This window comes from Vulpes vulpes, chromosome 2, assembly GCF_048418805.1.
Source record: "Vulpes vulpes isolate BD-2025 chromosome 2, VulVul3, whole genome shotgun sequence".
Taxonomy (NCBI): Eukaryota; Metazoa; Chordata; class Mammalia; order Carnivora; family Canidae; genus Vulpes; species Vulpes vulpes.
In genome coordinates, this window is record NC_132781.1 from 11033154 (window position 1) to 11059602 (window position 26449).

The 26449-nt window shown below is 39.4% G+C and overlaps 1 protein-coding gene across 2 annotated transcripts in view; it reads left to right on the forward strand.

Moving 5' to 3' along the window:
- Nucleotides 1–10738: 10738 nt before the first annotated feature.
- ABCA9 (ATP binding cassette subfamily A member 9) overlaps nt 10739–26449 on the forward strand; it is a 59327-nt gene continuing 43616 nt past the window's right edge. The window contains exons 1-10 of one of the 2 annotated variants that reach the window (XM_072746736.1): nt 10739–11147; nt 11649–12044; nt 17213–17457; nt 17734–17835; nt 19801–20008; nt 21518–21682; nt 22259–22362; nt 22941–23167; nt 25415–25556; nt 25909–26094. In XM_072746736.1, coding sequence (XP_072602837.1) covers nt 17740–17835; nt 19801–20008; nt 21518–21682; nt 22259–22362; nt 22941–23167; nt 25415–25556; nt 25909–26094 — 1128 coding nt within the window. In that variant the 5' untranslated portion in view covers nt 10739–11147; nt 11649–12044; nt 17213–17457; nt 17734–17739. Of the gene's footprint in view, nt 12045–17212; nt 17458–17733; nt 17836–19800; nt 20009–21517; nt 21683–22258; nt 22363–22940; nt 23168–25414; nt 25557–25908; nt 26095–26449 lie in introns of both variants that reach the window. The other variant, XM_072746737.1, reaches the window with a different exon arrangement.

Genomic DNA, 26449 nt, shown 5'->3' on the forward strand with positions numbered 1-26449 from the left:
GTTTATGGCTCTGCTAGCTTCTGCACCAAGTAAGCTGGTCTTGGCGGCAATTCTCTGCATTCACTTGCATATATATATATATATATATATATATATATATATATATATATATTCCTAACACAGAGCTCCTAAGACCCTTGGGATTTCTTGGGTGATAGAAGTATCTTTTGTTCTAATGAGATGACTCTGGTGGGCTCTGGGATTATCCCTGGTCACAGAAAGAGCAAGCCATGATTAGAAGCTTGGTACTTTCAACCCCACGGTGGGAGAAGTGTTGGGAACTGAGTTAATAATCAGTTATGCCTATCTGATGAAACTCCATAAAAATTCCAAAAACACTAGATTCAGAGAGCTTCCAAGTTGGTGGACACATCTATGTGCTCGGAAAGTGGTGGGTGCATCTCAATTCCAGGGTGAGTGAGGCTCCTGCGCTTGAACCCTTCTAGACCTTATTCTATGTATCTTTTCATCTGATTCCTTTATCAATCATATTGTTCATTATATAATAAACCAGTAAACATATGTAGGCGTTCTCCTGAGGTCTGTAAGCTGTCCTAGCAAATTGTCAGATCCAAGGATAGGGTCATGGGAACCCCATTTACAGTTGGAAGTTCAGAAGTAGAGGAGACCTTATGGAACTTGTGATTGGCACCCGAAGTGGGAGGAGTCTAGTGAGGGCTATTAACTGATGGGATCTGATGCTAATTCCAGACAGTGTCAGAACTAAATTAAATTGTCGGACACCCAGCTGGTGTTGGAGAATTGGTCAGTATGGGGGAAAAAAAAAAACCCTACACATTTGGTGGCCGGAAGCAAACTATGAGAGCAAAGGAAAACACAAAGGAGAAAACAGTTTTTTCTAGACATTTGGTGTCAGTGAAGTGGAATTTGCCAGAACAGCTCTGGCTCATGAAAACACATGGTTTGGAAACAGAAAGAATGGAGGGCAGGGATGAGGAACCCTTGATTCCTGGATAGCTACCTAGTGACTCATAGTATCAAACTGTAGCTGCTCTTTGATCAGTTACTAACAGTACAAGCTACCAGTGGAATTAGAGATGAGAACAGACCCAACTCCTGAGGAACTGGCTCACTGGATATCTATGGAAATGCAAAATATAAGCATGCTAAACACATAATCTCTCATTATCTCTTCTAAGTTGGGCCTCAATGCTGGAACAAGTTCAAATATGGGTCAATCTGAGCTTTGATCGCTAGCCTCAAAGCTGCTAAGAAAGGGGAAAATTATGCCAGGAAGGTACCTCTAATCATCCTCTGATCACCAAAAAGGTAGTCAGTGTGGTGGGAGGCAAAACCAAAAAACTACTAAAACCAGGAGCTGTAGTGTGAAGGAGGTGTCTCATTTAGTGGATGGAATTATCAGCTTCCTGAGGAATCTTTATTAAAACGGACCATGAGAGTAACTGATTTGGGGGCTCTATCTTTGGTCTGGGATGTTGCAGAGTGGAAGGGCATGTTTGGTTGATACAGGATCTGCAGCCCACTATTGAACAATCACAGATGGTTATAGGTGATCCAGACACACAGAAGCTTATTCCTGAGGGATTTCTAACGGCCTGGATAAAGGCCACCATAAGTGTGCTCACCTGAGATGGAAGATTGCTCAACTCCCACTCACCTGAGATGGAAGATTGCCAACCAGAACACTTCAGTCGAAGCAGCTGATGCACTTTGCAGGCAAGCTGTAGGTGTGCAATTGGCTTTATGGTGGGTGACTGGGGTATTCACCCACTGCATGTGCGTGTTACTGGGTTATGGTAAATGCCATGATTAAGGGGGGCCCTGTTACATGGGTACCCCATGTGACATTACTCACAATATCCGACAATCTGGGAAGCTTTTATTAGAGTTGCTGTCTTAGCTTCCCCATTGGGATCTTGCTGATACCAAGGTCACCAAAATAATTAAAAAGAAAAAGGGAGAGACAGAAAGGAGAGTCAAGGGACTCCACCCAGCAGTGTGGACATCTTTAGGTGGTTATTACAAAAGGGATGAATGTGGTGAACATTGATGGTGTTGAAACAAAGGTGTTGATGCAGCATTATTGAAGCTTCTATGGACCAGTGAAACTGCCCATGGGTCCCCCAATGCTAGAAGGCCCCAGACAAGTTCTGTCCATTAACCCCACTTTGGAGGAATTTAAAAAAGCAGAGAGCAAAGATTTTGTGAGAAACGTCACCCAGAATTGCCTGGGGTATTGGGTAAACAGATTAATCAAAATAAATATTGAAAAGGAGAGGCCAGGGTCTTCTGGTCAAGCCTGGTGGGGACCCAAGGCCATAAAGCACATGTGTGGATAAGACTGTCAGGGAGAGGAAGGGGAGGAGAAACTTTTCTTTGGACTCCTTAATACAGGAGTCAGTGTGCTGTGATTTGAAACCTGTTGGTGATATCTTAATGGTGGCATACTTTAGATCAGGAACATAGGGAGATTAAAAGTTTGATGGGATTAAAGTGAAATTTAAGATGAAAATGGGGACTTTTGAGCAAACTTTATGTGAGGTGGTTGGTTCTCCTTTACCTGGCTGCATTAACTAGGTGGGATATAATCCCACTAGCAATTACTTCCCCTACCTAATGCTATAAATAGAAGGCATTATGGCCAATCCTCAGGCCAGTCTTAATTGGACATGCTAAATGGGAACCACTAGAATTTCTCAAGTCTACACAGATGGTTAATTTAAAACGATGCAGATACCTGGTGGGCAAAGAGATTACCTCTTTAATTAGCAACATGTTGGATACTGGAGTGCTGGTAGCAATGAATTCCCTCTATCACAGCCCTGTGTGGCCTGTGGAAAAGTCTTACAGCTCATGGAGACAAACAGTGGACCATTGAGGCTTAAATAAAGCTATACTGCCCAATACATCAGCAGTTCCAGACACAGTTTCAACCACCTACAAGCTACAACAGGTGCCCAGTGATTTTTTTTTTCAAACGCTTTCTTCTGCATCTCAGTCTTGGAAGAGACCCAACCATAGTTCAGTTTCACATGCGAAGGATCCCAGTTCACATTTACTGTGCTGTCACAGGTCATCTAAATTCAGCAGCTTATGGTCATAACTTGGTCACAAGGGATTTGGACCTGATATAGGTCTCCAGGGTAATAATATACCACGTTAATGACATGATAATATTGGAAATTGAAGAGAAGGCTTGGGACTGATTTGAATGCAGTGATACTCACAGACCCAACCAAGACTGGTTAAGAAATCCAGCAAAGGTCCAAGGACCTGCCCTAATGATAACATTTTTCAGAATAATCTGGGCAGGAGCCACCTGGGATATTCTACAAGTGATGGGTTTTTTCCTACTTCTAGGATGGAATAAGAAGCCAGCATTTGGTTGCTTTATTTGGATTTGGGGGAATGTATATCCCATATCTGGGAATATTGCTAGCTCCTCGAAAGAAAGCCACATTTGAGTGGGGAACTACATAAAAGCATGATTCGTCCGAATGATAAGAAGTGGTAAGTCTCTCAATGCCATTGGACTCCTATGATTCCAGATCTCAAGGCTGTGTTTGTTCTGAAGCCTCAATCTCTGATGGGTACAGGAAACATCATTGGTTTTCAGTTTTCTGAGCTGTTTCTTATTGTTAGAAGCAAGATGACTGTTAGAGATAAAGTTAATTTTAAACCTTATTGGTTTAAATCTTAACATTTAAATTTGAATACCTGCCTGGGGCTTGTGGCTACCATATTGGATCATGTGTTTTAAAGTTAATCGGAATTTCTGTCCTCATCCTAAACAATGAGATTTCAAGGGGACTTCATTCTGCTTATCTATCCCTCTTCTCCCATATAATTGCTGTCTGATATTTTATTCTCTATTGTGACTAACGTCTTCCTTCCACCCCGAACACAAATTAATCACTGTCACCATTATTTCCACAACCAACATTTATTTAGCCTACCAATATATTTATTAGTTTCCAACCTCCAACTACTTCCTTCTGGGTTCAATTACTTTTCTTCTTGAGGGGTATCTATTAGTTCTTTCAGAGATATCGATAAAAGACCAATCCCAGATTTTGTTGAAAGATGGAACTCTTTTTATCCTTACACATGAATTACATTTTAGCTGGCTTATGAATCGGCCTTTGCCAAACCACTTAAAACTTAACTGGCTTAAAATTACCATCTTATTTTAGCTTCTTTTTTTCCTGTTTCATTTCTGGCAGCTGGATATTTATTTGTATTTGAATTTGATCTCTATTTTTGTTATATTTTATTCTTCCATTTTATGGCTTTGTTGAAGGAACAAACACAATAGCATAGTCCAGCAATTGGTAGAAATCTTGTGATTGTTTTTTAAAATTACACCATGTACTATTTTGCTGCAAATGATCAACTCAAAGGTAATTGGCCCAATATTTCCTCCAGCTTTTTAAGTTTTACAATAAGCAGACCAGGAAAGTTGCAAAAGTACACCAAGGGTGGGTTTAGAAGAGTAATAATTGTAGGTTGTAAGCAATGTTTTTCAGTAACAGAATAGGTTTTTGTTTGAAGTTCTCACTATTTTTTACAAAAAGGCTGAGCATCCGAGCTTTTAGTATAATAATAAATAATTTCTGTGAAGGAAAAAAAGCTCATGCAAAATTCTGGATGTATGGATATAATCAAATATCTAAAAAATACATACGTAAAAGATTACTAGCCAAAACTGCTATGGATTGAGGCTTAGATTTCCTAATCTATGAGAGAAGGAGTTGGGATTCCCCAGGATCCATGCAGGCATTTCTGCACTGAGATTGGCATCTACCATTACTAACAAACTCCCTTTTCACATCTTGCCCTGAGATAGTCCCCCACTGTCAATGAAAGTCAAAGAGAAATTCAATGCCAGGATTGCTTAGCTCTTTTAAACCTGATGAGCCGTGTGCAGTTTCTGCAAATCTGCAAATCTACCTCTAGCTTGTGATGATGTAATTGATCATAATGTTCAAAAAAAAAAAAAAAAAACCCAGGTTTAACAGGCTTACGTAAAGTAGAAAAGAAGGGGGAAATCTGTGTAGACCTGATGACTTCATAAATTCAAAATTGGCAAATATAGATAAAAATATTCAGTCATGTTTAATTATGCATTAGGCAAGTTACCTTTTGTAAAAAGCATGAAATAGCAAAAATGTCACAAAATTCAATGTTATGTTTACTTTTTGTATCACTGTTTTCGTTGCCGAGTGCTAGTGCTGACACCTGTGTCCTGAGTTTGAGTCACTCATCTTGTTTGGTAGCTGTGTTTTTTCTTGCTTGCTCATATTAAGCAGTTTCAAGTCTTTATGTAGTTCATGACTTAATTGGTTTCAGTAACCGCTGACCTTTTTATTGATCCATCAATTATTTTATTTTTTTAAAGATTTTATTTATTCATGAGAGACACAGAGAGAGAGGCAGAGACATAGAGGGAGAAGCAGGCTCCTCGCAGGGAGTCCCTGATATGGGACTCGATCCCTGGACCCGGGATCACACCCTGAGTGGAAGGCAGATGCTCAACTACTGAGCCACCCAGGCTTCCCGCTCCATCAATGATTTTAATCAGCGATAAACAACTTTTTGAAGATATGTTACATAGAGCCATCAGTTCAGAGACAAACTTTACAAATCTTCCTTCTGTTTAAAGGAGTCCTACCGGCCTCTGCAGGCCTCTCAGCATGCTCATGTGCCTAAGGAACACTTCCATTCTTCTGGAGCTATTTCAGTTGCCAAGCACATCTGTTGGTCTGTTCTTAGAATTTGCTTTCTGCTTCGCAGGAAAAAAAAAAAAAATCTTAACTCTCATGGGTGAATTTTTTATTTCATGGTGTCATATTTAAAAAATTCACTCAGCCCTGTCATTCGCCTCCTTTTTTTTTCTTCTGACAAGCTCTCCCTGTTCCAGGCTCCCGGCTCATCTGCTTCTGACCCAGTTCCTTCTCCTCTTCCCACCAAGAAAGAGCAGTGCTCCATATGTTACTTGATTTCTCCTGGATTTTCAGCATTTCCTTTTTTACTTTCCCTTCTAAATACCACCTTTAAAAAAGAAAACTACCCTTGATCCAAACAACTCATTTTGGCTCCCACTCCACCGATGGCCTTTCTTTCAAAACCAGGGTTCTAGAAAGAAGGCATCATATTTTGTTTTGGTTTTGCTTCCCTATCTCACATCCTTGCTATAAATCTAAAATTCAAAATCTATGTATTGAGCAACTTTCATGCCCTAGGCTCTGTGATATGAACACAGTGAAGAGTCTATAGTACTCCTCAGATGTTTAACGTCTAGTTATGGTGGGAGAGATGAGTATGATCAGTTTGAAGTATGGTGAAGTACATACCACCACAGCAGTGCATGGTGCCATGGGAGTATCTGAGAAGGGCCTCTAACCCACATAGGACAAGGCCAGGAAAGCTCCTATGCGAAGAGAAGTCAGATACAAGACCTGATGGACAAGTAAGATTAGGAGGATAGTTATCAATTATTACATGTAACTACTGGGCCTTACAATGATCATTTATAAAGTCATTATGGGAAGGCCAGGAGGGGTTAATTCCAAGAGAGTAAACAGAGGTAAATTACAATATGATGCGTTCATTTAAAAAAAAAAAATTAGGGGTGCCTCAGTGGTGTATATGTTGAAGTGTCTGACTTTTGGTTTTAGCTCAGGTCCTGATTTCAGGGTTGTGAGATCCAGCCCCACATTGGACTCTGTGCTGGGTGTGGAGCCTGCTTAAGATCCTTTATCTCCCTCTCCCTCTGCCTCTCCCCTCTGCTCACACCTTAAGGTGCTCTCTCTCTCTCTCAAAATAAAATAAAATTTTAAAATTTAAAAAATCATGTCTCAGTATGTCTGGAGTTAGAAGAAGGGTTAAGGCAAAGGCAGGCTGGGGCAGTGACCAGATGATAAAAGCGTTATGTAGTTTTGCAAAGTAGCCAAGACACTGCGAAGGCAGCCATGGGAGTGACATAATAAAAATTGTATGGTGGAGAGATTTATGTGGTGTGAAAATGGATTGCTTTCCAGTTTTAAGACAGTAGTTAGGAAGAAGGTTAGACAAAGACAATCGACCTCAAATATCTAATAAGCTTCTCAGAAAAAGAGAATAGACTAAAAGGGAAGCAATACTGGACCAAAATATTAGCTGAAAATTTCCCAGAACTTAAAAACAAAACAAAACAAAGAACACAAGTTCTTTGATTGCAAGTGGCCACAGAGTGCCAGGCAGGACCAAAAACCAAAACCAAAAACCAAAGCCTACACCTAAGCACATTTTCATGAAACTTCATACATTTGTGACTAATGAGAAAAATCCTAAAATCACCTAGCAAGAACAAAGAAATACCTTAAGTGAACGAGATTCAGAGTTAGATAAGCTTGTTTATCAGCAAGACTAGATGTGAGAAGGCAGCAACGTTATTTTTTAAATAAATGATTTAAGATATTCTCAGTCATGGTCAAAAACAAAAGCATAAACACAAAAATCCAGAATGACAGAGTAAACAGTAATATAAGTAGAGAGAAAAAAAAAAAGACGGATTTACTAGTCAATTTACAAGTAGCCAGAAATCGTGTTAAAATATACTTGACAGGGGCCCCTGAGTGGTCAGTGGTTGAGTGTCTGCCCTTGGCTCGGGTCGTGATCCCGGGGTCCTGGCATCGAGTCCCACATCGGGGTCCCCACAGGGAACCTGCTTCTCCCTCTTCCTATGTCTCTGGTTCTCTCTGTGTGTCTCTCATGAATAAATAAATAAAAATCTTTAAGAAAATAAAAATAAAATAGGCTTGGCATTACAAGTAACCTAAGAAATATATGCTAAGTCATCAAGGTGGTAGTATGTTTTTCATTAATCGGATTAGTAGTTTTAAAAAATACCTATAATTTCCTGGTGGGTGGGATGGGTGAAATAAGACAAAGGGGATTAAGAGTACATTTACTGTCATGAGCACTGAGTGATGGATAGAATCACCAAATTATTAGAGTATACACCTGAAACGAATATTATATTGCATGTCAATTATATTTTAATTAAAAAAAAAAAAAACCCTACCATTTGCAGTTTTTCCAGGGCTGTGAAGAGTGTAATTGCTACCATTTATCAAGTGCTCAGTCAGCGCTTGGTACTTTGCTAAATACTTTACATGTGTTGTTTCCTTTAATCGGACCCCCAATTCTAAAATGTTCAAATCCTAAATGACCGTGTTGCATAGTATCATATCATCTATATCTTACAGAAGAAAGACTGAGAGGCTCCTTGGGCGAGTCACCTGCTTGGCATTGCACTGCGAGTAAGGAGTAAGGAGTGGAGCTCGGGCTTTGAGGTCAACCATGCTGGCAGACTTATCCATATGGAGTGGGGTGTGGATGCCAAAATAGCAGGTCTTGGAGGGGGGGAAGATAGAGATTTAGGCTGGGTTTTTTTTTTCCCCCTTGCCAGAGTGAGGCAGGTTCAAGTATGTTTGTCAAGAGTTGAGGGTGATTCCTAGTGGAATGAAAGACTAAAAAGTACTCATCCAGGGCTTTCCACAGCAAAAGAGAAAAGGACAAGTTGAAAGTAAAAAAAGGAACAAAGGAAAAAAAAAAACAAAAACAAACTATGATCAGCATTGAAAAGGAGAAATGGGAAAAGCGCAGGAAAGCTTCATTTGGAAACTGTATAATGAGACAGCTGGACAAAATGAGTCGCTTATTGCAGGGACTTGGATCTCTCACAGAAAGTAGAAGATTTACAGACTGGGTGAAAAGAACAATATCTTGCAAGAAGTTCCTGTGGCCGAGTTCGAAAAGGGTGTTGCCTGTGTTCTCCTCTAGGATTTTGATGGAATCTTGTCTCACATTTAGATCTTTCATGCATTTTGAGTTTATCTTTGTGTATGGTGCAAGAGAGTGGTCTAGTTTCATTCTTCTGCATGTGAATGTCCAGTTTTCCAGCACCACTTATTGAAGAGACTAGACTGTCTTTCTTCCAGTGGATAGTCTTTCCTCCTTTATGGAATATTAGTTGACCATAAAGTTGATGATACTGCTTCAAGAGACAGCCCATAGGCAGATGACAGAGATAGGTGAAAACATATCTGAGCAATGCAAATGCAAATAAAAATTAAGCGCAAGAATATACCATACAAAGGATGTTTCAATGCAAAGAGAGAGAGAGAGCACACAAAATAGGACCAAGTAGAATTTGTTTCTTATATAAAAAAAAAAAAAACAAGAAAGAGGAATTTTTGGAGAGTATTTGCCAAAACACAACTGTAGCCTTGCAGCTGGGTCTGAGGAAGGACAAAAAGCAAGATCACAAAGTCCCTGGGAAACAAGCAGATGTGCTCAGTCTCCCTCCCTCCCTCCCACCCTCCCTCTCTCCCTCCCAGTCTCTTTCTCTCTCTCTGTCTCTCTGTCTCTCTTTCTCTGTCAAGCTGCTAGGTGGCTCCATTCTCCTTTCTCCGCAAATTAAGTTGGTTTTTTTTTTTTTTTCTGCTTTTGCACACATGTCCCAGGAGCTAAGTAGTCTGTACAAGCAGCCAGGAAAGAACTCCAAGGAATGTTTTATGACCACATGAAATCTATAAGGCTTCCGGCACTGGAGAACATTGCTGCAAAATACATGAAGCATAAGGCAAGGCGAATGGTAAAATGTGTGTAGCTAAAGTGGGAACCATTGGGTGAACAGAGACCCCCTACAAATGAGACATCATAACATTTGTTATTTAAGCTACAGACTGGAGATGCTCTGAGTTTTTACCCAGGATCTGCTGCTACTCGCCAGCTGTCTAAATTTGGGCCAGTTATTTAAACTCTCTGGGCTTCATTTTTCTCATCTGTAAAATGGGGGTGAGCCTACCTGATAAAATTATTAGGTGAGTTAAATGGGTTAATATTTAAGTGCGTGTGCTCCGCACATCGTAAGTGCCATATGTGGTTGCTTATAGTAATTACCTTCTGCACAAAATCAGTACCGTTCTGTTTTTAAAATCCCAACAGGGTGGTTTTTTTTTTTTTAATTGGCAAGCTGATTCTAAAGATTATTTAGAAGAATGAAGATATAAGACTTAGTCAAGAAAATGTTGAAGATTAATGAGCGTGCCCTCGCTCTGTTACAGTGGTACAGAGATTACCATGTGCCACGTGGGAAGGAAGAGGCCAACATTTTGAAGGAAAAGAATAGTGTCTGAAGGTGAGTGAGAGGTACAGCTTTCCAGGTATGGAATGAGTAAGTCATGGGGATGAAAGACACGCCATAGGGGATACAGTCAATGGTATTATAATAGCATTTTATGGACAGATGGTAGCTACACTTGCGGTGAGCATAGCATAACACATGGATTTGCTGAATCACCATGTACACCTGAAACCAATGCAACATTGCATGTCAACTACTTCTATTTAAAAAAAAAAAGAAAAGAAAAGAGAAAAGAAAGGAAAAGAAAAGAAAAGAAAGAAAAGAAAAGAAAAAAGAAAAGAAGAAAAGAAAAGAAAGAAAAGAAAAGAAAAGAAAAGAAAAGAAAAGAAAAGAAAAGAAAAGAAAAGAAAGGAAAAGAAGAAAAGAAAAGAAGAAGATAGGGTTCAGGAGCCAACAAGGGCCAGAAGGTATCAGCTCCATCCTTGATACAAAAATCCTTCTAGGAAAAAAGTTACTGAAAAACATTTCCTGAATTATATTCTCTGTTTACAGAATGCTGGCCGTGTTATAAAACCGGATAGTCTTGCATCTTCTGCAGAAGACAGCAGACATGCAGGACCGCTCAGAAGTGTTTTGGTTTGTGTGTGTTTTTTCTCTTTTTAAGTTTTGACAGTCTCGGGCATTAATGAGTTCGATCTGCCTCTGTTTTGTGTGCTGAGAGCAATTTCTGAACTCACGACTAGTGCAAGAGCACACACGATTGAATAAGCATCGAGGGATGGGAAGTAGGTGAGGAGGATCTCATGTGATTCTCGCAGACCCTGGGGCACAGAGGAGTCTATTCGATGTAAGAATTGCACGCACAGCACATCGTTTCTCCATCGGTCGTGTGCTCAGAGAGCAGCCCCAGCGCAGAAGCCTGGAACAGATGGACAGACTGCGAGCGGAAAGACAGCAGGCCCTCTTCTGCTTTCCTTCATCAGCCACGAATTACACGGGAATTGCCTGGCCTTAACTGACATGCTCAGAGAAGGTGCGATGGCAGTTCCTACCTGTTAGAAACGTTTCTTGAAAAATAGGGAAGACAGGACCTACTCCAACCAGCAGTTGGTTCCAGAGGAAGTGGTTTGTTTGCTGGGACTTGTGGCAGAAGGAACAAGCCGGTAGATTTGGGGGGATGCAGGTGCTTTGACATGACCTGGCTCCCCGGATCCTCCTACTTGGCACTCCAGGAGAGATGCCCCACTTAGCTGGCATGCAATTGCAGCTGAAATGCAGCTGAAAATCCAGACCTCGTTCTTTTACCCTGAAGCATGACACTGCTTCATGGGCATATTTCTGCACCCAGGTTTTAAGAACTAAATTTTCAGTGGAGGATTTTGGGTGACTTTCTGACCCGATGGTATATATTCATAGCTATCATTAAAAAAAAAAAAAAAATCTTTTCTTTTTCAACCTCTCTCTGCTCTGCTTTTCTCTGACCCATCTCTTCACTTATGTTTCTTTCTTTCTTTTTTTTTTTTTTTTTAAAAAGGCTGTGCTGGGGGCCAACTCTGCCATCAGGGCATTGTATGAAAAAGCTAATTGGGAAAGACTAGATTCTCTTTGGTTTGATAGCTGCTGATGTTTTGATATGTCCAGCGAGCCATCTGCAACTACGAACTCCCTGCTGAGTGGCTGGCTGGGAGACAAAGAAAAGGAAAACAGCAAAGAAGTCACCATGTGATGTGAGCGGAGAGTTTTTGGCAGCCTGGCCGAACTCAGACCATAATCCTTTTCGGAAATCATTCTAAACCGGAATTCTTCACAATAAACATGAAATTAAAAGCATGATGTAGTAGTGACCCAAAAGGAATGTGAAATCTCCTCCAGGACATGCAGAGACCTGTGGATGCTTTGTTTCTAGACTCTTGCTCCAGCTTTCCTGAGAGTAAGTTAATCTCTAAAATTGTGGTTGTTTTGCATATACAACTATAACTTACGACTTCAAACAGGGAATGACAAACATTTAGATGGAAACTATTAAAATGCAGTAAATTATTAGTTGTTCTGATTTTCCAAGTCATCTGAGTATTTAATGTTGTATGGCTTAAAAAACCAGTTGGAGAACTAAGTGGGGCTTGCTTTTTTTTTTTTTTCCTTTTTTATCCCATGGCTATAAAGTATGTTTGGACAAATAGCATATATTATCTTAAAAGGGTATTGGCTGAATTGAAAGGAATGTAACTTTACGTTGTTGCCTCTTTGCAAGATGGGCTGTCTCCCAAGTGATTAGAATTACTTATTGTTTTTTGTTTGTTTTCAGTTTTACTGCCAGAGGATCCATAAGCATGAGTGCGTAGGGGGGTGGGTGGGTGGGGAGGGGGCACACGATTTTCTGAGTTTTGAATTGTTTTAATTGGCTTGAGAATATTCTCATCAAGAAAACTCAGGGCAATATTTTTATTGACCTTCTTTATCACACTCCATCTATTGGAATCTTGATCTGATCTGTTGTGCAATGTGTTTATTTTCTGACTACGAGGAATTCTATCTGGTGGGGAGTGGCTGGCTTTTTATAGCCACATTATTATTTCTAGATCACACTTCCTATCTAGAGCAATTGAAATTAGTAAGATATTTTATGTTCCTCTAGTGAACAGTAATTTTTTTTTCCTTTCCCTTGATCTATACATTAGGATGTGTATATATCCTGATGGGAAATACCCTGTATGGGGGGCAGGGGGCGGGGCGAATGGGACTCAGTCCTTAGGAATAAATAACCACCATCGTGACAGTTCATTCTTCTGTAGTCATCAAGACTTTCTAGCACATGCATCCCTCCACAGAAAGAAAGGAGAGTATGCACGTAGGCAACATAAATTTAACTGCCTCTGATACCACGGTTCACCAGGGCACTGACTGCTCAATTGGCAATGTCGTGGTCTCTTTCGGTTGGGGTCTCCAGGCCCATCACAGCCTGCTCCGGTGGCACCATCCTCAGGAGCTCATCCACATGAGCTGGATCCCTTTGTTCATTTTTGGACAATTTTTCTTCCACAAGGGGGCACCTCATAAAGGCAACTCTTTATGTCCTAGAGCCCTTGTCCTTGTCTTCCTCTCAGGCTTCACGCTCTCAGCCTCCTTTTGTGCTCCTTGTATTAATTTTCTGTGGCTGCTGCCACAGATGACCATGAACTTCATGGCTGAGGATAAAACAGATTTATCATCTTACAGTGTGGTTGGTGAGAAGTGTGATGTGAGTCTCACTGGACGAAAATCAAGGTGCTGGCAAGGGCTGCATTTGTTTCTGGAGGATGCAAGGGAGAATTCTGTTTTCTTGCCTCCTTGAGCTTCCAGAGGCTGCTGGCATGCCTCAGCTCATGTCCACCTTCCTCCATCTTCAAGGCCAGCAATGGGTTGAGTCCTTTTAACAGCACCTCACTCTGCCCTTTTCACTTCTTTTTTCGACTTTTTAGGACCCTTGCTATTACCTTGGATCCGTCTAGATAACCCAGGATTATCTCCCTGATTTAGAGTCACTTGATTAGCAACCTGACTCCCATCTGTTACCTTAATTCTCCTTTGTCATGTAATGTAAAATATTCACAAGTTCCAGGATTAGAACAGGACCATTATCCTGCCTGCCTTGTTTCTCTTCAGTTTATTCCTCGCCTTTCAGATTGAAATGGCAGATGCCCAAAATGCCCTGGGACACACAATGATTAGGTTTTATTTGTGCCTTGAGTAGGTGATCTTCGCATTCGCTCTGCCTCCTGAATACCAGTAGAGACCAGCATATTCATGGCTGTGCTCTCCCCTCATGGATAAGATCGATATTAGACCATGACTCCAGTAGCCAGAAACAACCTCATTAGTAATTTGATGGAAAAGACAATAGCAATTCTGTGGTTTCCATCCTTCTTCAATATGGCACCAAAGGAGGACACAACAACCCCCCAAACCCAGGTCTTATTGGCCAATTGACCTTGTGCTCTAAGCCTTGTGCCAAAGCTCAAGCCACTACCCTTGGAACAGGTAGTAGCTGTTTCTGGCTACTAGATTCATGGCCTAATACTGACCTTATCCATGGGGCGAGAGCACAGCCATGAATATGCTCATCCCTACTGGTATTCAGGAGGCAGCTCAAATGCGAAGATCACCTACTTAAGGCAGAGAGAAATTCCTCTCCTAATGTTGGGCTCTATTAACTAAGACTACGTTTCATGTTTTCTTTACCAACTAAGATAATTCATGGGCATTCATGCTTTCTAAGTCTCAGTAATTTTGTTATTCTTCCTGACGAGAAAATAATGAAATAGATTTCTTGCGATTCAATTACGTAGCTCATTCTGGGAGATAGGCTAGTAACTCTTGGACTTCACTAACATGACCATATAAATAATTACATCATGCTACCATTACCAGACTGGGTGTTATATCTGGAATCTGCTGCCTTCACTGGGTTTGAAAGAGATTATTTAATCACTGTTAGGTATATCCTGAATTGTTGTTATATAAGTTCTCTCTATATAATGTCTTATGTAAACAATTTTTTTTCTTAGAGATTTTATTCATTTACTCATGAGAGACACATACACAGAGAGCGGGAGGCAGAGACACAGGCAAAGAGAGAAGCAGGCTCCATGCAGGGAGCCTGACGTGGGACTCGATCCCAGGTCTCCAGGATCAGGCCCTGGGCTGAAGGTGGCGCTAAACCTCTGAGCCACCGGGCTGCCCTCTGCAAACAGTTCTATGGAGTTGCTGATGACTTGACCTACATACTGGAAACTGACAGTCTGGCTGACTGGTAGACCTGTGTGTAAGCCTAAAGGCTAGTGCTCTCTCCCTGTGAGCCTAGGTCCTTACCTGGCTTACTTCCAAGGCCAAGGTTGAGCCCATAAATATGAGGCAATGAATGACTGGTCTGCTGAGCAAGATGGGTGCCTGTAAGTCATCAGGCCTAAATTGCCTCCAATAATATACAATTAAAATGAGTTTCCAGTTCAAGGAACTCCCAATTACAAACTTATCTGATTAATGTGTTTGCTGTCTGCCCACCCCGTATCCCTATTTCTACCTCCCTCCTATCCACTCGCATGCATGCTGGAGTAACAGGCATCGTGAATCTGTAAATTATTTTAGGTGCTCTTTTCTCCTGGCAATAAAATGGGGCCCGCAACTTTGCAAGAACCAGATTTTCTGTAATGACCCCATACATACCTCTTTACCCAACAGGCCTTACCACAATAACTCTATTTTTCTGCCCTTAGTTTTCCAACAAAGAACACTTTCACACCACTGGGTGCAACTCTGGCAAGGTCTCAGAAGCTAGACAGCACAAGAAGTCACAGAGCTTCAGGGGTTCTATTTTTCAGGAACATTTTTTTACCCTTTTATCCTTTTCGAAAATCCAACATGGTGTAGGGTGAAGAAAAACTTGTTCAGGCTGTTTTAATTCTTTGCATTTTTAGACTCTATTAGATTCTACTTCTTGTATCCCATCAATATATTATCTAAGCTTTGACCTTTCCCTCCTTGTCTTTGCAAATACCCTTTCCAGTGGACGCACCTTGTCTCTCCACCCACACCCAGATGAGGTGCTTCCCCCAGATATGGAAGCTGCAAGATTGGCTCTCTTTGTACCCATCACGGGCTTGTCTTTCTTGAGGATTCAGTTCATCAAGAACTCAGTTCACATTTCTTGTTTTTTGTTCATGCCATGGGAAATGTGGTTTTAATTTCGTTTGGGCTATTGTTGTTTCTTACCACTGGTGTAAAGATGTTCCACATTCTCCTATATCTCGGCTGTGGACTTGAACAAAGCAACGATATTGTATTCATGCAGAATTGCATCACCTCCCTGATATTCCATGAGGTGGAATCAGATGCCATGCATCTGCCATGGCCTTTAACCCTACAGGTCATTTCAAGTGAGAGAATGTTGTCTGGTTCTCAGGGTTTCTTAATAATTTTAGATTCTATTAATTTTCTCAATCTTTGATTAATATGCACATTTCAATCAGGGAGTCAAAAAACTTTTTTGACATTTGGGGAATATAAATAATAGTGAAAGGGAATATAAGGGAAGGGAGAAGAAATGTGTGGGAAATATCAGAAAGGGAGACAGAACACGAAGACTCCTAACTCTGGGAAACGAACTAGGGGTGGTGGAAGGGGAGGAGGGCGGGGGGTGGGGGTGAATGGGTGACAGGCACTGAGGGGGGCACTTGACGGGATGAGCACTGGGTGTTATTCTGTATGTTGGTAAATTGAACACCAATAAAAAATAAACTTATTATAAAAAAAACGTTTTTGAGGGTATTTCTTAATTTGAGGCAGAATTTAATAGTTTGGTTGACATTTCTTGGGGGAATGTCTGTGGTTTGGGGTTAAACCATGTTCTAATTTTATTGCAAATAAATAATTCAATGTTTTTGGATTTATCCCGTTTGGTAGATTTTTCAAAGGAAAATAGGCGAATCCACTTTGAAGATATCAGGTTGATTTTCATTCCATTGCAAACTGTTTACTCATTCCTTACTGAACTACCCCCTCGACCCTGTCAACCTGATTCCAACTTTTTCTGTTATCCTTTAGTTTTAAAAAAATTGTTATTTTTTTTGTCATTGTATTTGGTACTTGGAGAGCCTTTTTGGGAAATATACATGTCTTTTCACTACATTGAAAAGTTAATTTCCACTGGTATGTTTTGTTTTGTTTTTACCTCAATATCTTTTTCTCCAGACTGTTTTCTCTTCTTTTTGAGTATCTCTTTACCAAAAACTTTACTTCTGATCCTACTTTTTTCTTTCCACTTATGTGTTTTTGATCTCTCTCATGGTTTTTAAATGAGTTTTAATTTTCATTGAAAATTTGGTAAGATTACAAAATTTTTCTCTGTATCAGATTTTGTGTTCTTTATTGACTTCAGTGGGATTTTTAAGCATGTACTTTGCTTTTCATTTCTTCTTACCTTTCCTCTTGAATTTTATTATAGTTGTTAAGCGGAAGACTTAAAAACTTTTCTTCTGTTTCTTGCAATAAGGTTTTCTTTTTAAAAGATCATATATTTACTCTGCCTCTTGAGAGAGTAATCAATCTTTCCTTATGTTCCAGCATCTAGGGGCTTCTGATGACGATGTCACAGACAAAAACCTGTGGATAAGTAGTCTGAGTGCATCCCTCCTAGAGCTCCTCACCACCTGTCTGGATGCTGATAGAATCTCTGATCCTGCAGGAAAGAATTGATCCACACAATCCCTAGACCAACTTCCACAGGACTGGCACCGTGGTTAAGAGCGAGGTCTCCAGAACTTGGTCATCCAAGTTAAAGCCCTGGTTCTGCCACCCAGCTGTGTTTGGCAAGTCACTTAGCCTCTGTGTGCTTCATTTCCCTCCTCTTTTAAATGGACAAAATAATGGGATCTATCCCAAGGGCTTCTCATGAAGATTAAACTAATTGATTTGGTCATTAATTTGCAATTCCCCTTTGTATGTTTTTAGCCTTCTGGCTCCCTTTCCTAGACATGCAATTGGAAACAGCTGTTATGGTACTTCTTTTTGGTTTGATTGCACAATGTTTCCTATTTCAGACATTCACATTTTCTTCTTTCATTTCTTTATTTTAAAATAAACAGGTCAGAATGAGCAAGAGGCACATAAGTGTCGGTCAGCAAACATGGGCTCTCCTCTGTAAGAACTTTCTGAAAAAGTGGAGGATGAAAAGAGAGACTTTGTTGGTATGGTTCAGAGTCCACGTCTTCTCATATTTAGAAGAGGAGAATTTTTTGGGGGGAGGGGGTCAGTGCAGTTTATCTTCATTATTTAATGTTTCATGTATGTATTATATTTTTAACCAACAGGCTGGACTTTTATTGTTTCAAATTCTGGACTGTGTGATCACTTCAAATGAGAGTCCTTTAAATATATTACTATTATTATAGGTCTTACTAGAGGCATGCTTTAAATAATTGATATTCAGAAGCTCCCTGAAAAATAAAGCAATATAAAAAAATCTCTTTATATTGCAGAGATAATAATTCTAAACATCTGAACTTGTTTGAAATTCATGAAGAAAAACGTAAAAAAAAAAGTTCAGGGTCATAGTCAAAGAAAGAAGTAAAATCAGAATTAGAAAATCTAGAATTGGGTATCCCTGGGGGTGCAGCAGTTTAGAGCCTGCCTTTGGCCCAGGGCACAATCCTGGAGACCCGGGATCGAGTCCCGCTTCGGGGTCCCTGCATGGAGCCTGCTTCTCCCTCCTCCTGTGTCTCTGGCTCTCTCTCTTTCTCTCTATGTCTAATATGAATAAATAAATAAATAATAAATAAATAAATAAATAAATAAATAAATAAATAAGATAATCTAGAATTAATCCAGCAAGTAATCCAAAATTAAGGAAAAAACTCAAAAGATAAATTGTAGCACTTCTACTCAATTGTACTGTGGATACAGGCAACGTCAATGTGAAAAAAATAATGGGTATACAAACAAACAGGAAAAGAAAATGGCATTTTCAACTTTTGCTTCTATTGAGAGTACTTATTTTCTACTGATAAGAATGATCAATACAGAAAATTGTGTAAAAAACTAAGGAAACTGATAAAAGTGTTTTTAAAAAGTTAAAAATGGTTTATAAAATACCCAAAGTGCAAGGATTAGCATATTAAAATTTGGTCTTATGAACATTATGTACATGTGTGTTCTTTCAACAAAGCTATATTGAATGCTTGGATTGGCAGTAAATAAAGCATACAAAAATCCCAGCATGGAGCAAAGATTATATAAATATAAAAGTTGGATTCTACTCTATAGAGATGTGTTACTTCCAACATTTTACCCGTTTTTAATATACACATTATATCTGTCAATTTATCCATCTAAGTAGATATATTTGGTATAGAGCAATACACGTACTAAAGTAAGATCAGGTGGTAAATAAGATATATACTATTTTTAAAGTCCCTGTGTTTAGAGCTGAAAGTAATAAAATGTGTTCTTCGGGGCATCTGGGTGCCTCGATGGTTGAGCATCTGCCTTTAGCTCATGTCATGATTCTAGGGTCCTGGGATCGAGTCCCGCATCAGGCTCCCCACAGGGAGACTGCTTCTCCCTCTACCTGTGTCTCTGCTTCTCTCTCTGTGTCTCTCATGAATTTTTTTTAAAAATATGTTCTTCATACCAGACTTCAAATGCATTCTGTTCCATTTCCAATTTCAGAATGTTGTCACAATGACAAAGATTTTTTAAAAATTCTTTTTATGAGCAGTATTTTGGCACTCTCTTCTCCCACTTGCAGGGCCAAAGCAGGTAAAAATTGGCACTTGCTCCTGTGGATGAGAGCTGGAAACCAATTTCATGATAGCTAGCATTTCTTTATCATTGACACTCAGGTCAGCATGACTGTAAACCACTGGGCCATTCATGAAGCAATTTAGCTTCTAACAGTCATGTTAAAGTATGATAGACTTAGACTCTCAGTTATAATTGGAATAAATGCCACAACTCTCTCTTGGTAGATGATGCACATATTTCAAAATGTCTAATCAAAGGATAAAAGAAAATGGAAACACTTGGGAACCATGAGAGAGGAAAAAATGGCCCAAATTGCATAACAATACTAAGTGTTTTAAGTTGTTCATGGATGATTTATCTGTGGATGAACAGCTACTGATTTGCTTCATTTTTCTCTCATTGCTGTGTAGGAATGGTTTTTCTCATTTCTTCTAGTGCTGTTTACATATCAACTTTCCTCCAATTTACATCAAGTTAATGACTTTACTCAGTTGCCTGCAATGGATCTGGGACGTGTAGATAATTTTAATGATTCTAATTATGTAATTGCATTTGCACCTGAATCCAAAACAACCCAGGAGATAATGAACAAGGTGGCTTCAGCCCCCTTCATGAAAGGTATGTTCCCTGGCAGATCTTTTTGTTTTCCTTATTTGCAAAGCACACAAATTTAATTTGGGATTTCCTGTTATCCTCATTATAGTCTATACCAAAATGAGACAGTCTGGTGTTATTCGAATATATGTTAGTGAGAAGATTCTGGAGATGTTGGACAGTGCTGACAGCAGGGTTTTTAAATCTCTTCAAATCCATAAAAAAATTGAGGAAGAAATTAGACAGCAAAACCAAGAAATCACAGGCAGTAGTCATAAACAAAACCAGGTGGCAAGATTATTTCTCCCCCCATGTTCCCTCTCTTTCTCTCTCAAATAAATAAATAAATAAATAAACAAATAAATAGTTTAAAAAATATTGTCATTCCAGATAGATAGGAAGCCAGTGATAACAAACAGATTCTATCAAAGGGGCTCAGCAATCAACTTGAGGATATTCCCACTGGTCTAAGTTGGTGTACTTTGAGCTTCAAAAAGAATAATATGTGCGATGATTTGAAACTCATCCCATGTATATGTAAAATCCAGGCTTTCCAAATGTATAAAGAGAAAAGAATCTCTTTTGGAGGATGGTACAGAACCAGTCCTTCTTATGAAAATTTGTGCATAAAGGGAAGATACCAGGATTTATCCTATATGAACTGTACTATTGGATAATCAAACAGACGATGGGAAGTGCCATTTTTATAATTTTTTCTACCAATAAATAAAAAACAAATGATGGAAATATACTATCACCATTTTGATAGTCCCATTGAATTAATGGACCTAGGCACTGAGCATACATGGCTACTAACATCTTCAAAAAATCAGATTATCAGAAATCATGACACTCTGATTGATGAAAGAACACACCACCACCTACAGTCTTGCCAAAGGAATTTGACCAGAGTCTGATTAAGCCTCTGGATGCAGCTGCCAGATTGCAGGAAATGCAGACGATTAGGAGCATGTCGAGTTGCACTAGAGCCGCTGGCATCTGACAGAATCTAGACTCCAGGGAATTACATGGTTTAAGTGACCCAGGTTTGGTCAGTAACAGTCATTAATTCATATTATATCTTTTGGAATAAACAACGTACCTTGAGAAAACATTCTCCAAATTTAACAACTTTCTACTGTCTTTGGAAGTTTGGCCACGTTGACACCATCACCATATGAAAATACATATTATAATCATAGCATCTACTTCATCTTTGGATAGATCTGTGTGTACATGAGTGATATTGCTGCTATTTCAAATTCATTGTGCTTTAAATCCTGGGTTTAAAAGTGTATTTGGAAAGGCATGATCTATTTGTGATAAAAGCGATCTCCACATAACCGTGATTTTATCTAGAATTTTAGACACTTCCCCAAGGTGTGAGTTTGTTTTTAGGACCAGCCCTGCCTTTAGTGAGTAAAGGATTTTAACATAAAACAACTTTAGCATAATTGGATATGGCATGGCATGCTGTTGTTGGACCACATGGAAATCTTCTTACTTATCAGCTACTTCTTTCTTTCACGGCAGGAAGAACAGTCCTGGGGTGGCCAGATGAGAAAAGCATGGAAGACTTGGATTTAAACTACTCTGTAGATGCGGTGAAAGTCCTCTTTAATGATACCTTCTCATATCATTTGAAATTTTTCTGGGGAGGTAGGATCCCCAAGGTGAAGGAACACAGAGACCATTCAGGTAACTTTACTACAAGAAGTTTGGGGTTTGTGTGTGTGTGTGTGTGTGTGTGTGTGTGTGGTTATGCATCATCAGCCACCAGTGGGCACATGTGGTCACTGAGGGCTGCACAAACCTACACACGTGTACTCTTAATTGCTAAACATACATAAGATTCATTCTTATTTTAAACAAGCTTGTCTCCTTCAGTAAATTGTTTAATTAAGAAATTGTATTTGCTATTATTCCTGTGTTGCTCCTAAATACACCCTGATGGAAAGATTCTCGCTCAGTGATTCCCCAACGTTTAAAAAAGTGTAGCACTTTCTTGGCGTAAGCAACAGAAGAGCAGAGCTCAACAAAACACTCTTGACTAACTGAGAGCATGACAAGAATGAATGAAAAATTGTTGGTAACTGGTCTTAACTACATTAACCAAGCAATTCTGGTGTGCTCTTCAAACCTCACCCGAGAAGTCCTACCATACGCTCTATCACGGTGGACTTGGAGGGCATTTTGAAACATTTGAGGTTTTGCTTTTTCCCCTAACCAAGAATGTCCCATCCCACCATAAACGGTTGTGTTCTTTTATTAAAGCTCATTGTCAAGTAATGGATGAAAAAGTCACATGCGAAGCTTCAATGTTCTGGGAGAAAGGCTTTGTAGCTTTTCAAGCTGCCATTAACGCTGCTATCATAGAAGTGAGTATGAAGCTAAAGGAAACCAACTGCATTGCAAATTACATCTCCATGATGGTGTTATAATGGATTGTCCCATCTTGGCATTTAATTCATTGATTCACTTATTTGGCACAATTCACTGAACAACCGTTGTATTTAAGCCATTACACTAAGCAATGAGGATCAGGAGATAAGTAGAACACGGGTACTTTTCTCCAGAGATACTGGGCAGTGAGGAGATAGAGATATGGATATGAAATCACAGTAAGAGTTTAGGTTCTATTGTGGAATTATACATGCGTGCAAGGCAAATAATGGAGCAGGAGATTCTCGATGAGAAATATCAGGGAAGATGGCTAACTGAAGCAGCATTTCAGCTGTGCCTTCAAGCCTGAGTAAAATCTTGTTCAGTGAAGACGGTAAATAGGAAAGATCTGAGGATCCAGGACAGAACTTGGGAGCGTTTCAGGAACTACACGGGGCCAAATCATGATAAGCCTACATGTAGAATGCACATAATTTCTTATAACTGAGGGGAAAACTCATGAAATTATAAATTGATTGATGATAACAATTTGTTCATTGATACCTTCCCTTAGATTACAACAAATCATTCAGTGATGGAAGAGCTGATGTCCATTACTGGTATAAATATGAAGATATTACCTTTTGTTGCCCAAGCAGGAGTCGTGACTGATCTTTTCATATTCTTCTGCATTATTTCTTTTTCTGCGTTCATTTACTATGTATCAGTCAATGTTACACAAGAAAGACAATACATTAAGTCACTGATGATGATGATGGGCCTTCGAGAGTCAGCATTCTGGTAAGTTACGTGGCCACAATCTATCACGCAACATCGATAAGTACAGCAAGCTGGTTAGACTCCCTAAGCCTATAAAGTGTCATATTTAAACTTGATTCTTTCCTAAAGTAGGGCATTATAAATTATTGTAATAGACTCAAGTAAGCTTGGTAAATAAAAGTTTTCATACTTCTTTGAATTAAAGGAAGCCTGGTCCCATAGATGTCTGCTGATACTCACTCAGGTCACTAAGCAATAGAAAGAATGATTCTGGGGCACCTGGGTGGCTCAGTAGTTGAGTGTCTGCCTTGGGCTCCGGTTGTGATTCCCAGGGTCCTGGGATCGAGTCCCACATTGGGTTCCCTGCAAGGAGCCTACTTCTCCCTCTGCCTGCCTCTCTATCTCTCTCTCTCTCACTCTCTCTCTGTCTCTCATGAATAAATAAAATCTTTAAAAAAGAAAGAAGGGAATGTATTTAAAGCGCTTTGTGTTGAGTTTAACAAGAATTAAGCACTCAATATTAGATGACAGTTAATAAAAATTTGGGAAGGGTCACAGTCTGAGAGATCAGTAGATGTAAGTTAAGAAACTGAGGAGTGAATCCCCAACCGGAAACAAAAAAAGAATTGAATGGATATAGCCAAGGGATGTATTTGAGATATAGAATAGTAAAATCATGAGTTCTGGACTGGAAAAGTCATGGGTTGAACTGGATTTTTTTACACACTGATGTTATTGTCAATGGTGAACAAAATTTGTGGAACATACAGAATAGTTCTGGACGGATGCCATGTAGTCGCTAAAAGGAGGTTAGGCACTGTTCAGTTGAGTCAGAAGACCCCACATTTTACACCAAATTTATTTATTTTATTTTCTCCAGAGATGTTCAATTAACTGAGTGCAGAAGTGGAGAAAAAGGATGGCTAGTTTGATCTAGAATGGGAGTTTTTTCTGGTGTCTCTTTTGTATTAAAATTCTGTAGCTCAACACTGAAGAAAATCTTGCTGTTTTTTAAAAAATAGAAATCTACAGAGTCAGAGAAAAGTAAATAATATGATAAAAAAAAAAAAAGAAGAAGAGAGAAACCAAATCCATTCAATGAAGAAAGATAAAAAAATATTAGGCTTTTTCTCCCCTAAGAAAAGGCTATGACATTCTATTGATACAGCATGTGAATGAAATTAAGAAGTTCATGGAGAGACGAACAATTTCAGATGAACAGACGTGACTGAGCAAAAGGCATCATTACAATTAGACAAGACTTCCCCAAACGGGATGGCATTTAATACTTTGAAGAAAAGAAAGCTAAGTGTTCATGATAACCAGTTGCCACATCACACACATAACATGCATTTTGTTTAATTCTCTTATTATTTTTTCAGTAGACAATAAGGAAATTTAAAGAGATCGAGTTAACTGCCTCTCAGGACCGTACAGTTAACAGTGTAGCAGAGAAAACCTGAACCTACATCAGTATGATTAGAAAGCGTGTTCTCTTTCCCCTATCAAGAACTTTCTTCCTGTTTCTTTGGCATGGAGAGCAAGAGAAACATATCTTCCGTATCCATCTATCGTTCTGTATCTCTGCATCCCTATGCCTAAGTGTATATCTGATCCATACCTAATATAAATGTAATCGTCTGCATCAGGGGTTGGCAAACTATGGCCCTTCTTTGAACAATCTGCAAGCTAGGAATGGCTTTTATGAAAATGCCTTTAAAAAATCAAAAGAATATGTATGGCACACCAAAGTTTATATGAAATTCAAACGTCAGTGTCTTGTTATTGGAACACAGCCTGGTCATTTGCAGATTGTCCACGACTGCTTCCGTGCAAAGGCAGACTTCAGTAGTTGCAAGAGACCGTATGGTCCAAAAAGCCTAAAAGATTTACTGATTTGCTGATCCCTGCTCCGTCATCTGTTTTTTTATCCATGGTCTTTCTACTTTACTGAAAGAAGCATCCCAGAACGGATGTGTAGGTCAGAGATGTCTTCCCAGAAAACTGCTCCCAGTTACCCTCATTACATTACTCAGGCTATTTCTTTCTTATTTTGCAATCAGCTACGTATTTTACCTATTTGCTTGTTTATTGTCTACCTTCCCTGGTAGTATATGAACTTCGGGGACAGAGAAGTTTTCTAATGTCTTCGCTGTTACATTCCCCTTTACTCTCAATGTATCGTAAGCTTCCCAAATCATTAGCAAAGTAAATGAATAAAGTGATAAAGCACCAGCCCTCGGAACTGATGCTTAGTTTCTGTGCTAGGCTCTCCTGGGGTTTGATGTATGCTGGCTTCATCTTTATCGTGGCTACTTTGATGGCTCTTATTGTAAAATCTGCCCACATTGTCGTCCTAACTGGCTTCGTGGTGGTCTTCACCCTCTTTCTCCTTTATGGCCTGTCTCTGGTGAGTTGGTGAATTTAGTATCTCTCCTTCTCTCTCTCTTTTTTTTTTTCTCTCTCTCTCTCAGAGAAACCTACCAGTCATTTCTCACTGATTCTGATCACACCTTTTCTGTTTCTCCTTGCAGCATATGAATATTTGCATGAGACAGTATCTGGGGGTGGGATGGGGAGGAACAGATGTTATATATTTTTGTATTTGTTATATATTTTTATTTATTTTATATATTTTATTTATTTTATATATTTTGTATTTGTTATTTGCATTTGTTATATATTTTTGAAACTCTTTTTGTTATGCTACTGATGATTCTCAGAGAATGATATGCTACCTGAAGTTTTTTCTCTCCTCTCAGATAACCTTAGCTTTCCTGATGAGCGTGTTGATAAAGAAACCTTTCCTTACTGGGTTGGTTGTCTTTCTCCTTACTGTCTTCTGGGGGAGTCTGGGATTCACTGCGTTGTACAGACATCTTCCTACATTTTTGGAATGGACTTTATGTTTTCTGAGCCCTTTTGCTTTCACTGTGGGCATGGCCCAGGTAAGAGTTAATATTTAACTATTTGATTTTTTATGAAACAGTCAAAGAATTCCCTCTGAGGAAATCATGCTATATGTGTTCTAAGCCCCAGAATTCCCATCCACTTTTGTGAAGATACACATTAAGTTATCGGAGAGGTTTTTTATTTTTCTCTCTCAGTGTAACTGGCTTTAAGTCACTAAATATAGGCTGATACTCCATTATCTATGTGGTTCAGCTTTGGCTTTTCGTGGGTTGTCCCCGTGAACATTTAACTAATTCAGTGCTCAGGTAACGGGACCCTTAATTTTATCGCAAGTATTTGAAGACCGGGAATTCAATAGAAATAAATTTTTATTTTTAATTGCCCAGTTGT